Source organism: Aplidium turbinatum, chromosome 13, assembly GCF_918807975.1.
Source record: "Aplidium turbinatum chromosome 13, kaAplTurb1.1, whole genome shotgun sequence".
Classification (NCBI taxonomy): Eukaryota; Metazoa; Chordata; class Ascidiacea; order Aplousobranchia; family Polyclinidae; genus Aplidium; species Aplidium turbinatum.
In genome coordinates, this window is record NC_137484.1 from 17,476,354 (window position 1) to 17,488,753 (window position 12,400).

At 38.4% G+C, this 12,400-nt stretch overlaps 1 protein-coding gene across 1 annotated transcript; it reads right to left on the reverse strand.

Annotated features, from left to right (window-relative positions):
• Positions 1 to 3,944: 3,944 nt before the first annotated feature.
• LOC145782050 (uncharacterized) lies at positions 3,945 to 12,400 on the reverse strand. Its single transcript, XM_082593782.1, has 5 exons — positions 12,199 to 12,400; positions 8,586 to 8,684; positions 7,960 to 8,273; positions 7,481 to 7,562; positions 3,945 to 4,836 (listed from the first exon to the last, which is right to left on the reverse strand). Exons 1-5 carry the CDS (start codon positions 12,310 to 12,312, stop codon positions 4,765 to 4,767), a joined length of 681 nt encoding a protein of 226 aa, XP_082449908.1. The 5' UTR covers positions 12,313 to 12,400; the 3' UTR covers positions 3,945 to 4,764.

The following is a 12,400-nucleotide window of genomic DNA, read 5'->3' on the forward strand; positions in this document are numbered from 1 at the left end:
AAATAAAATGTTTTGCCACTCAGTTTCATTCGAAATCTTTTCTTCATGCTTTAATGCACTTTCCACCATTTCCAGGACAATCTCCTGTGAGAATTCAAAGCGAAAGAAGAGTTTCTTTGTTTTTATGTTGAAAAAGTAAATTTTGAGGGGTTCGGAAATTTTACTGTAACTTCCTAGTTTTTCAACAGATATTCAAATGGTTTAATTTGGTGACAAGTAGTGACCTTTTTAAAAGAATAATGAAAGAAGTGCAGTATTAAAGTTAATAGTTTAGAGTCAATATATGTGAACTTGTTAATATGGAGAGTTGGAACCTATGAGCCACCTTGTGTGCTGATCCTATGAGGCCGGCTCATAGGATCCTACTTGGTGGAAATTCAGATCATAATTAGTTTATTATTAGAAAGTTGTTTATTTATTTTTTATATTGAAGCTAGTTAAGATTATAGTAAATTGTTTACGTGTATTTTTAAATTTTTGTTGAACAGTTTAAGATACATTTGTAGGCTATATCTGTATTTTCATAAGCAATTTCAAAAATTAGTTCACAAAACTGACTATAATGCCTCGAACAAATTCAAAAAGAACTCATCGTGGTAAATCGCTGTTCCATTTTCCTCCGTAGTCCACCCATCACTACTGGGTCAACAAAAAGAGTGAAGGAAATTAGAAAAATTTCGATTGACTTTGCTGCTTTTGATCTTGTGTAAATAGCCTGTTAGTAGCCTATATTCGATGGATCGATTTTGTAAGCTTGTGATCATAAAAATGATGGCACGGTTGTGGCATGCCTAATTTGTTTCATATTTTCTAGCCTTCTAGGCCTATATGATCTGTCACTTATAAAAAAAAATGTAGGCCTAATGTGATTATTAGAAATTATTATCTTTTTATTTAAAAATTGTGGAAATCTTCCAGTTTCATAATCACTTAAGCCTCTATGTTCAACTTATCACGTCCCATTGTCTTGTAAATGTGTTGTTGTGTATGCATGTAAATGTATTCATCAATGTATTCATGAAAATGCGTTTATTCTTTTGATTGTATTGGTGGCTCATAGGACCCCACGCGTTGGATCCTATGAGCCACTTCAACAAATTTACATTTTTTGCTCCACATTAAAAATCGGACAAGATACGAATTTTCTTTTTGGTGATTCAACAGGTTATACCACAAGTTATGCTAGCATGAAATATGAGGTGAAAATATTCAGAAATAAAAAAGTTATGGGGCTAAATCAAAAAGGGGGATCATAGGCCCCGACTTTCCCCTACTTGTAGGCCTACAGGCTATGAACCACTGACGCAGAGCCGTTTAATCATCAAATTCGGCAGAGTGAAGTTACCGCTTGTTGCTGTCTGTGTAGGCTATTATCTCGTCTAAATAGGTGTGGCAAAAAGGATAGCAATCCTATGTTGCTCAATCGCACACCCGAGAGTCGAACTAACGAAGCCAATCATGGTAGTCACTTAAACATGACAATTTCCTGTAAGACCCGATGACACCGCCAACCAATCAGGACATGTTTAAGCGACTACCGTCCAATTGTGACCCTTCTAGCATTCAGCCAGAAAGTTGGTCCTACTTTGAACTTTGTTTGGTAAATAGGCCTACAAAAGAAAAAGAGTTATGGCACGAGTAGAAATCGAACACACGTCATCGAAATGACTACCACTGCCGTAACCCTGTAGCCTACGCCAAGCTATGGTCGACGAAACGTTGACTTAATTTACTATATAGCCTATCGCAAATGCTTTGTTTTCCCTGCAAAACGGGCTTTAGCCTGAGGATGGGTTTCTTTTATGTCCGGTTTTCTTTCTCCATCCTATTATTATTATTATGACTGCTCATCCACATCAATATTGGAACTGGCAAATTTAATCCACAACACTTTTCATTAGGCTGTCATTCATTACTACACGTGTGCTTCTCTGTGTTTTTGTTTTATATTTTGCTATTTGTTTTTTGAATTTTGTGGCCGTGCTAACTACTGATATATAGCCTACTACATAATTTTTCATTCAGGCACGTTTTAAACCTTTCAAGGTTTTGCCACCTTTTTCCGTTTGTTAACGTGCTGGTAGGTTTATATCGGTTTTTGTAGTTAGTATCTTTTTCGTCCCGGACGCGTTAATGACGAAAAATAAAATGATTGAACTTCTGATTGGTTGAAACGCTGTTCTTGTAACTTCTGATTGGTCCAATGATTCATTTGTCTTACAAAACTTTTTTATGTTAAAATGCCTACCCCAAATCATAGTCTTTCACTGCTAATTACAAATCCACTTTTCTCAAATATTTTAACAGCTATCTCAGCCAGTACATTGATTCAGCGTCTGATGACCATAATAACACCGTTAGCTCAGTGGTTACGCGCACGGTTCAAGATCACGCGGCGCTGGTTCGACTCTCGAGGAATGCGCTTGAGTAACGCATTTCAGGACTGCTCTCCACTCAGCAGCACCTAGTGAATGGCATAATTCCCCGTTAAGAACACATTAACAATCAGAAAACTTCACTCTGCCAATCTCGGTAACCGGCCCTGTGTCAAGAGTCTCCACAAGTTTGTGAAACTACCAGGAATAACCTATCAAGGCTTTGTCAGTCCGTGGATTAAGATTCAAAAACCAAACCAAACACAGACAGCAAAATTAGTTATTTTTACATTGCTTCGACTTCTGCAGACGATAAATCAATGAAAAAATAACGGATTTTTCTGTCTGGGAATATAGAACCGAACTAATAGGCTACGTAAGTGCGATAGGCCTGTACTGTAGCCTATGCTGACTTTTATATTTCAATCCAAAGATCGATATGAACTTCAATCTACATTTTTATCTTTTAAGAGTACTTGTATGAAACTGCGGGCTTCGATCAACAAAATGATGATGATATTATTCCTGATATAATTGACCTAGAGAGCCGATTAATTGAAGATCACACTGAAGCGGATGAACACCTGTACTGAAATGGCAAAAGTGTGAACATTTGACAAGTTTAAGAATGGAATTTTCTTGATTATGTTTACTTGAAAGAAATTAGAATTCATATTGGTTTGAACTGCGTTTTTCGTGTTTTACAGTGTTTTTCGTGTTCTTACATTTTCGCGCGTTTATATCTCACAATGAAACAACTTTCTCGGATTTTCATGCAAAACCAAATTTCCTGACAGAAATTAAATTTGAAACCAAGCAATATTTATAATGAAACAAATTTTGTTCCTTTGTGATATGTCTGCCGAGAAATTGTTAGCACTTTCTTGAAGCACTCTTAAGCCGACTTGCTTGATGTTGATTTTTATTGTTGTGGTGAAATAAAGTTTGAATGTTTGCTTCGTTTAGAATTTAGATTTAGCTAAAAGCTGCCAAGTAATCGGTTCATGTTTATTAGGCTATTCTATGCAAAAGAAAATTTTTACACTGATTCAACGTCTGCAGACGTTGAATTTTATTTTATGTACAAGGTTTAACACTGTAGCCTACAACCATTGTGCATTGACTACTCGCACAATCAGTGATATTGATTCAACATCTACAGACGTTGAATCAATGTAAAAAGGACAGATTTTACTAATGGGTTGGTAGCCCAGAGTAGTTATAAACATTTTATCAAAATACACAAGGGCTTCCATTACAAAACTTTGAAATACTAGACCGCCACAGCTGCAAATGATATAGGTCAAATAAGTGCAACCAGTCAAAAGCCTGCAACCACAAAAACGTTGGTCATTATCAAATTTGATACCTAAAGGCGGTGGATTTATTCGCTGCTGACTGAAGTGGTGATACAAATTGTCAACACAAAAAAAAAGTGTTGAAGTGATTGGCCCAAACAACTATGAAGTCTCTGAAGCCTCTTTGTATTCGCTACTGAAAGACTATCACCGTCCACGCTATTGTTATTCACACACAAAGAAACCTTAGTAAAGATACTGGATCGCCAAGTGCCGAAATAACAATTTATTTGAGCATCTACTATTCCCAAACAAAACAAATACTGATTTGAGAAAGGAGTTTTTTGTAGCTTTCTGCTAATTTTTGAACCATAGACAATACACAGAACGATACGGTTCAATTTACAACAATAACAATTCGCAAGCCTTTCGGTGATTCCTTTGTAACTACCATATGTCTTTGCCTACCGTACTACTGGAAGCTACGATTGAAAATTAGGGAGTTTACTTCTTTGCAAGACGCAAGTACTGGCAAACGGCAAGAAAACAAATTGAACACAAAATTCCACAAGACAGTGGAGACTAAAATCAAGTTCATTTAGTCTTTAGTGCGCAACCATTACCATAGACACCAATTATTGTCCGTAACCGTATACAAACGTATGTGAGACCGATAGCTGCAAACAAATAAATCGTGCATATTATGTACAGTGTGACAACTGCAAACGTTGTTTCGTAGATGTTAAAGTTACAATGACCAATTGACCATGCTACATTTTTGGAGATGTTATGGTGCATGCAACCTAACTCTGTTTGTGCATAACTTTTGTCAAGGTTTTACAACCTTCAGTATGCTCTGCACAAAACAGCTTTGAAAATATCGAGATAATTACCGACAACTATTCGACAAAATCTATATTTGTGACCGTACGAAATAACTGCAATGCAATAATCCACCAACTAACGCATTCAGTAGCAAAAAATAACCAAAACAAATGTTGTTTGGGTTGAAAGGTAAACAGCTCAGGAAAAATTAAACAATGCAGATAGTACAAATAACACAGTGAAACTTGATAGCAACAAACTTTTGTTTAGCTTCCACGAAACTTCAGCAGTTGAGTTTTTATAGCAGTTGTGGCAAGTCTCAAAGGAGTCTTTTCTTCCTGAATTGAAGAAAAGTAAAGAAATTGTAAGTTTGCTTTAACAAAACCTAACAGAAACTAGGTGCTGAGTCGAGCACATCTTAAACCTGCAGTCTTGCACTTCAACAAGTCGCTAACCAAATCAGCTTCGTAGAAAATATTATTTTACTCAAACTCAAGTGTACACAAGTAAAGGTAAAGGTCCCATACACGATACTCAGATACTGAACTTTGGAGAATGAGAAGATAAGGTTCTCATTATACTAAGCCTTCGGCACTACAGAGAGTAGGGTGGCCAGTTCCTTTCTCTCGGCCGCCTTTACATCAGCAACTACGCCCACCTAATTTATTAGACCATGGGTAGAGGTGAGCGGTGTTTTTCAACAACCAGCTGAAGCCGGGAGTCGAACCAGGTTTGCATAATTGGAAAGCCAACGCCTTATCCGTTGCGCCATCCCACCGCACAAGTATAAAACGATAAAAAACGTTAAATTTTGACAAATCTTGGAAGCTCGTTTTCATGTCGGCTGCTGCATTGTGCACCAATAAGTGTTTGCATTTGCGTATTCAACTCTACTTCTACAGTCTACATTAGGGTGTCCCACTTTTAGGCGACTTTTCAGGAAAATTAGGTTCGGGTCAAATTCTGACTGGATTTTCGTCACTGATTTCAAAAATAACGTTATTTTTTCATTATGACGTCATCTTGATGCGCCAGCTAGCGGATTTTTGCTATTTTGGCCTTATCACGAATATGGTAAGAGCTAGAGAGTTGGAACTTGCGCCAAAATGACCGGAAGGGACGATTTCCTATTTATTGTCAATACAATATGAAACGCTAACTGCAACAGAAAAGGAGTTATTTTGAAAAAACATGTTTTTGGTCATTTTTGGACAAAAAAATGAGAAACATGGCAATTTTGCTACAGTGACGCTTTTATATCGATTAAGTTGCTGTGCTGCGCCACATTGTTTAACAATTAAGTACAGTGGTACTTGGTAGTAGTCTACTAGCATATTGTATTTACAATTAATTACCTCAGCATTGATTTTTGCATGCATGTTGCAATTACTAATACTAGCAAACGTTAAACCCTTGGTTATTTAGTTCAAAGATCTATCAAACAAAACCACAATTCAACAACACAACACAGTTCAATGGGATTATTTATCACACCATACTGTGCAAAGCAGCACAAATGCGCAAGTCTGTTTTGGCCAAATCATCTTGGTCATCTCGAATCAAGCCATTCACAACGCCTTTCAGTCTTCCAATGAAGCGCTCTGTCGTTGTTGTCGATCATACGCCAAAACATTGCTGGAGACGAAAAACATTCTATGCATGGAGCCATCTGACTTTCTTCGGAGTAAAAATCACGTAAGTTGCCACACTTCAAAAGCGTCTGCTCGATATCAACGTTCTTGGAAAATTTTTCTGTCTTACCGCATCAGCAGCAAAAGGCGGAGCTTCAGTGTGGGAACTTAAAGCAACGTTTTTAGTGCTCAACCATTAGGATGCATGCTTAACGATGTATCAGAACAGCGTTGAATACTGGTTCATCAACATATTTATCTGCAAGTTATAAACCTCTTGTGAACAGTACAATTGAGGGACCTTCAGCAGCGGAAGGTTTAAGATGGATGACCAAAGATGCTGGCAAATGAACACAAACAATGAAAGAAACCATACGTTGAAGTTTAGGGATATCCTGAGGCTCAACACAATACCCAAAAATCAGCATTCTTAAGTAACCACTCGCTGTTATTATCCAACGCGCATGGGACACGCCTTCTTGACGATAAAAAAGTTGGAGTTTAAAATTTCCTGGAACATCCATCAATAAATCAGCTGCCAGAGCAAGAAGACACATATGGTCGCTCCAAAAAGATGAATCTTTAGCTTCTTTCTTATGCTCAGAAAGCCATAAGATCTTGGCTTTTAAATGATTTGCGGCTATATCTGTGATGGAAACTTTACAATCTTGTCGGATTTTCAGATGTTGGGGCTTAGGTTTTGGTATTTTCTTAATTCTGTTCATCAAACCACCATCTGCCAGACAAAATTTATGAATCTTGTTTGTAAAATATCCCAAACAAAAATGATGCAACATTGCATCATTTTTATTTTAGGATGTACTGTTTATGACATAACAATCGAAATAAAAGCGTCACTATATTCTATTGTTAAGCTACTACCACTGTACTTAATTTTTAAACAAGGTGGCGCAGCTAAACAATCGAAATAAAAGCATCACTGTAGCAAAACTCAAGCAAAATTGCCATGTTTCACTTTTTTGTCCTAAAATGATCAAAAACATGTTTTTTCAAAATATCTCATTTTCTGTTGCAGTTAGCGTTTCATACTGTATTGACAACAAATAGGAAATCGTCCCTTCCGGTCATTTTGGCGCAAGTTCCAACTCTCTAGCTCTTACCATATTCGTGATAAGGCCAAAATAGCAAAAATCCGCTAGCTGGCGCATCAAGATGACGTCATAATGAAAAAATAACGTTATTTTTGAAATCAGTGACGAAAATCCAGTCAGAATTTGACCCGAACCTAATTTTCCTGAAAAGTCGCCTAAAAGTGGGACACCCTAGTCTACATACTACGAACACGCGATGATTAAATAGCAACATACATTCACCGAAACATGCATCTTACCTTGTTGAGCAAAGTACAGTCAGATCCAGCCTCTATCAACAATTTCGCTTCAGTTAGTCTCCCTTCGTCACATGCAAGATGCCTAACAGGTAAAGAAATATAACTACAGGGTGGAAAATGGAGTGAGTAAATTTAGACATGGGACGACAAAGAAAAAGCCAATACAGCCATTCCAGGTTGTGGTTATGTAATATGTAGTGGAATAAAAACATGAAGATAATTACAAAGTATATATGAACATTTTGGTAGAGAAACACTGCATCGTGTTAATTTAAAAAAAAAATGATGCAAACTTTCTAAAAAATGGTTGCTTTGCCTTACTTACTGATCAGTAAGTGAATCAATTCAATTAGCTTTTTCAAAAATCTAACAAAAACTATAAGCTAGCATATATGCGACTATGTGTCTACCGCACTGTATCCGTTTCACATGTGAAATATCCCGGTAACAGCACGGCCACACCATGAATTGTAACTTACAATGGAGTGTTTCCTTCAGAATCTTTCATATTGACATCTGCGTTGTGAGCAAGAAGAAGTTGTACGACTTTAGCATTTCCTTTCGATGCAGAACGATGTAGAGGAGTGGCTAAGTACTTATCCGCAGTATCAGGATCAGCACCGCGAGCTAATAAGGCTTTCACCACTTCTACTCTGTCTCTGGATGATGCATAGTGAAGTGGGGTCTGTCCATTGTTTGTTCTTGCATTGATCTTGGCACCACTTGATAAGATTGTATTCAGTATTGCATCATCACCAATCGACGCAGCGATATGAAGAGGTGTCCAACCACTCTGAAATATGATTTTTATTTGTTTGTTTGACATTCTATGCAACAGCTTTAATAAAAGAATTTTTAAAAAGACTGCTGTACTGTAGAATACTTATTTCTTTTTTGTGAACCATAAATCATCCTTCCTAACATCTGCCTGGAAATCATTCTATCTGGAATGGTTACTGGACCTAGCAACTTGCTACAAGTGTGTTTACATGAATTGTTCACTAATGTTCAATAATAATTACATACACAAACACAAATTTACTAAAACCATTGTTAGAAAAATCATTTCTGCTTTTAAAAAATCTAAAACCATACAAAGAATTACATCATCTGTAGCATTGACATCAGCATTGTTATCGACTAGAAAGTCAGCAATATCTCTTTTTCCTGCAGATGCTGCCCAGTGTAGAGGAGTTCGATCGGTCTGCAAAAAGACAAGCAAGTATTTAGATAGCTGGTAGCCGCATCTCGACATGGACACACCACAACTCGTGACTAGTGACCCAAAAATGGGCTGCCAGTTGATTTGCATGGGCCACCGACTGCAGTAATTTACATGGTTAGATTTATTTATGTCTCTATCATTGTGTCATTAATTCTTTGCTTTCCTTCTTTGCAGTTTCTGCAAAAATGTGGAAAAAAAGTAACAAATTGGGACTGGCTGTCGGATTCAAAATTGCCACACACCCTAAATTTGGACAAACAAAATAAATTGGCCTATTTTCATATACGTACTGTGTAAAACCGAAAGATTGATTGATTGATTGAATCTTTATCCTCGGACTGGGAAAGCTTCTTGCAGAGCTTAAACCTGGCAGTTTCGCATACTTGTAGATTAGAGGCTTTGAATCACTGACGCAGGCCTGGTCACCAAGATTGACAGAGTGAAGTTTCCGATTGTTGAAGTCTTGTTGCTGGGGAATTATTTCATCCATTAGATGCCGCTGAATGGAAAGCAGTCCTTAACACGCGTTGCTCAAGCGCACACCCCTAGTCGAACCAGCACCGCTTGATCTTGAAGCTTCTTCATTCCAGAAGTCCCGCTATAACCAACTGAGCTATCGAGGCGGATAGGAATCAAATGATTCAGGCATTCAGTTTTTTGGGTCTGCTACTATTCGGTGAGTCTGATTCGGTGAGTCCGATTCGGTGAGTTCCTAACCTCTAACCCTAAAACGGCAATGATAATTAGGCTACGGTACCCGATAATATAAAAAAAAAATTGAAAAAATCACCGCATAGGGATCGGACTCACCGAAACGGGCCATTCCGCAGTTTTTTTGTAGATTCCAAAAACAGTGTGAGGCTGTGGGCTATCAGCTTTTTGCTCATAATTTTTGTACTTGCTTTTTCACTGTTGTTACATTCTGTGCATGCTTGGCTTTAATGTGCTAGATGTGTTCACTTTCTTGTGATATCAGTAAATTGTTGGAGCATAAATAAAACAAATTTTATTATTTGTTCTAAAATGTCCAAACTTCAAATTATGTAGTACAGTCTGAGAACTTCCTAGACTACCTGGCAACTTTGGTCACAAATTACCGTACCTTAGAACAGGGGTCCGCAAATACTTTTTGGCGCGACCCAAAAAAAAATCGTTTGAAATCTTCGCAGTCCAAATGTTTCGAAAGTATGTAATTTTGCGAAAAACACTTTGCAGATTAATGTCAATTTCAATACGGTCGTCCCCGCTTATTAAGCCCACATCGGGACCGGACGATTTTGGCTTATTAAGCGGGGGACAATTTTCTACCACTCCTACACCTTCAGTAATTCCGAAACGGACCAAATTGGTCTTAATAAGCGGGTGGACCTATTAACCGTGGGCGTCGTCGTCAAAGTATAGGCCTCTGGGGCCGAGGGTCTACCCTATCCTTTTACTACCCCAGACTCACGATGTTCCCGGACTACACTGGAAGGCTACTAGAGAGCAGCCAGTCTTTGGTTTTATAATCCACGGCGCGTAGACCTTCCACTCCATTAAGTGGCTTGAAGATGGTACAGTTATTGATGATATGGTCTGCGGTCTGTTCCTCGGCACCACATTCACAGGAAGAGGCGATTCCCCATTGGTGTATGGTTGAGCGGAAAAGCCCGACGCCCATATGAAGACGGTTGAGGCAAACCCATGCCTGTCTTGGTAGTGTCAGGCCGATGGGGTGTGTGTCCCGTCGGGGATGAACAAATGGAGTCTGGTGGTACTTGACTTCCCTTCAGAATTCCATTTATGGTCCGCCCAATTCCATTTATGGTCTGCGGCTAAGCCGCAGAGATGTCTTGTTCATCAGCTTCGTTGATCAGAAGTTGAGCGGCTGGCACGAATGGGTGTCTTAATTTCAGTCGATGGGGGTGCTCGTTTGGGAGGTCTGCTACTATTCGGTGAGTCTGATTTGGTGAGTTTGTAACCTCTAACCCCTAACCCTAACCTCTAACCTCTAACCCTAAAATGGCAATGATAATAAGGCTACGGTACCCAATAATTAAAAAATAAAATTAAAAAAATCACTGAATAGGGATTGGACTCACCAAATCGGACTCACCGAAACGGGCCATTCCGTCGTTTGGGAGAGCAGAGATCTTGTGGTAAAGATGGTTAGACTCTAGTGCCCGTCGGCCGAGAGACAGAGTGGATTCTTCGCGACGAAGCTCAGAAGATTGGATGCCAGCGAGAATGGGGATATTGTCCAATGGTATGGGACACAAGCATCCGGTCACTGTGCGAAAGGCGCTTTTTATGACAGTGTCGATGTTGTGGCAGTAAGCACTGCAACACCAAACAGGTGCAAAGTATCCCTCTCCCCACTATAGCTGGAGCCTGCCAGGCGCTTGAGTAGCGCAGCGCGGGATGTCAGTTTTTTGCGCACTGACACCAAATGGTGGTGATATGTGAGCAATCTGTCGAGTGTCACCCCAAGATATTTTGGTTCGGGCAAAAGGACAGAGGTTGTTCTGAAGATGTAGCTTACGATCAGATTCCCGATTGTGGAGGTGGAAAGCTGCTGTCAAAGTTTTTGTTTTGCTGACTTTCAGTCGCCAGTTTTGGAGATAAGCTGAGAGAGTTTTCCTGCCCTGGCTCAAGGTGTCTTCCAGGCTTTATAACCGTGGGCTTAACGACTGTACTACAATCGAAAGTATAAATTTTCTGGTACCAAATTGTACGAAACTCAGCACATCAATGGCTATATAATTATATTTATTTTTGCCATACAAGTTATAATATATTTATAATAAGTTTAAACCGTTTTGCGACCCACTGTGGATGGTCTCGCGACCCAAATTTGGGTTGCGACCCACTATTTGCAAACCCCTGCCTTAGAATAGGGCCAGACCAACACGAATGTTGATGTTTCAAGATGAACCAGTTGCATTTTATCAAATTACTGCACATGGATTGAACAATAATTTGATAGAGTTGCATAGGTAAGCTTAAAAAGAATTGATTGTATGTGCTAAAGATTTTAACTTAACAACAGTGGTGACAACAAAGAATAACATACTGCTCAGATTATATCAAAATGAGCTGATGCAATATGATATGAAGTCACTGTGTAAATCAAGCATGTATTTAAAATTTTCTAAAAAATGTGAACACCTAAAAAATAATTACCATACTCTAGTCGTAAACAGTTTTTGTTTTTAGTTTGAAAACATTTTGGTCACCAAAGCTTTACATTTAATTTAGGCTTAGTAAATGGGTTGCTGCAAAAAAAGTCTGAGAAGCACTGCTATAGAACATCACCCAGATATTGTTCTCATTACTCGACTATGCAGACAACAGCATCTCCATAAAGTGTAAGCAATGTTAATGTTTTATATATATGTGCTACTAAGATGCCATATACCTGGTCAAGTGGTCATCAGGCTATACAATACAAATAGAAGTTAAATCCCATACACAATTACACATTCACCAAAACATTTTGATTGATAAAACTTACTTGGTCTCTTGCATTCACATTGCTAATATTTTCTTTGATTTTGCATGAAAGCAATGCCATCTGTCCATCATATGCAAGATTGCATACTTCATTGTCTGATATTCCAGCAGACATTTTTTTGTTTTGATGTTAATCACCAAAGTTAGAAAAATTACTTACGTTATGTATAAATCAATATCAATACTGGAACTAATAAAATCAC

Coding starts and splice junctions, on each gene's coding strand:
- LOC145782050 (XM_082593782.1), bottom strand. CDS start 12,312: ATGTCTGCTGGAATATCAGACAATGAAGTATGCAATCTTGCATATGAT. Junction 8,685..12,198: donor ATGTGAATGCAAGAGACCAA/GTAAGTTTTATC, acceptor GTCTTTTTGCAG/ACCGATCGAACTCCTCTACA. Junction 7,563..7,959: donor TCTGAAGGAAACACTCCATT/GTAAGTTACAAT, acceptor TTTACCTGTTAG/GCATCTTGCATGTGACGAAG.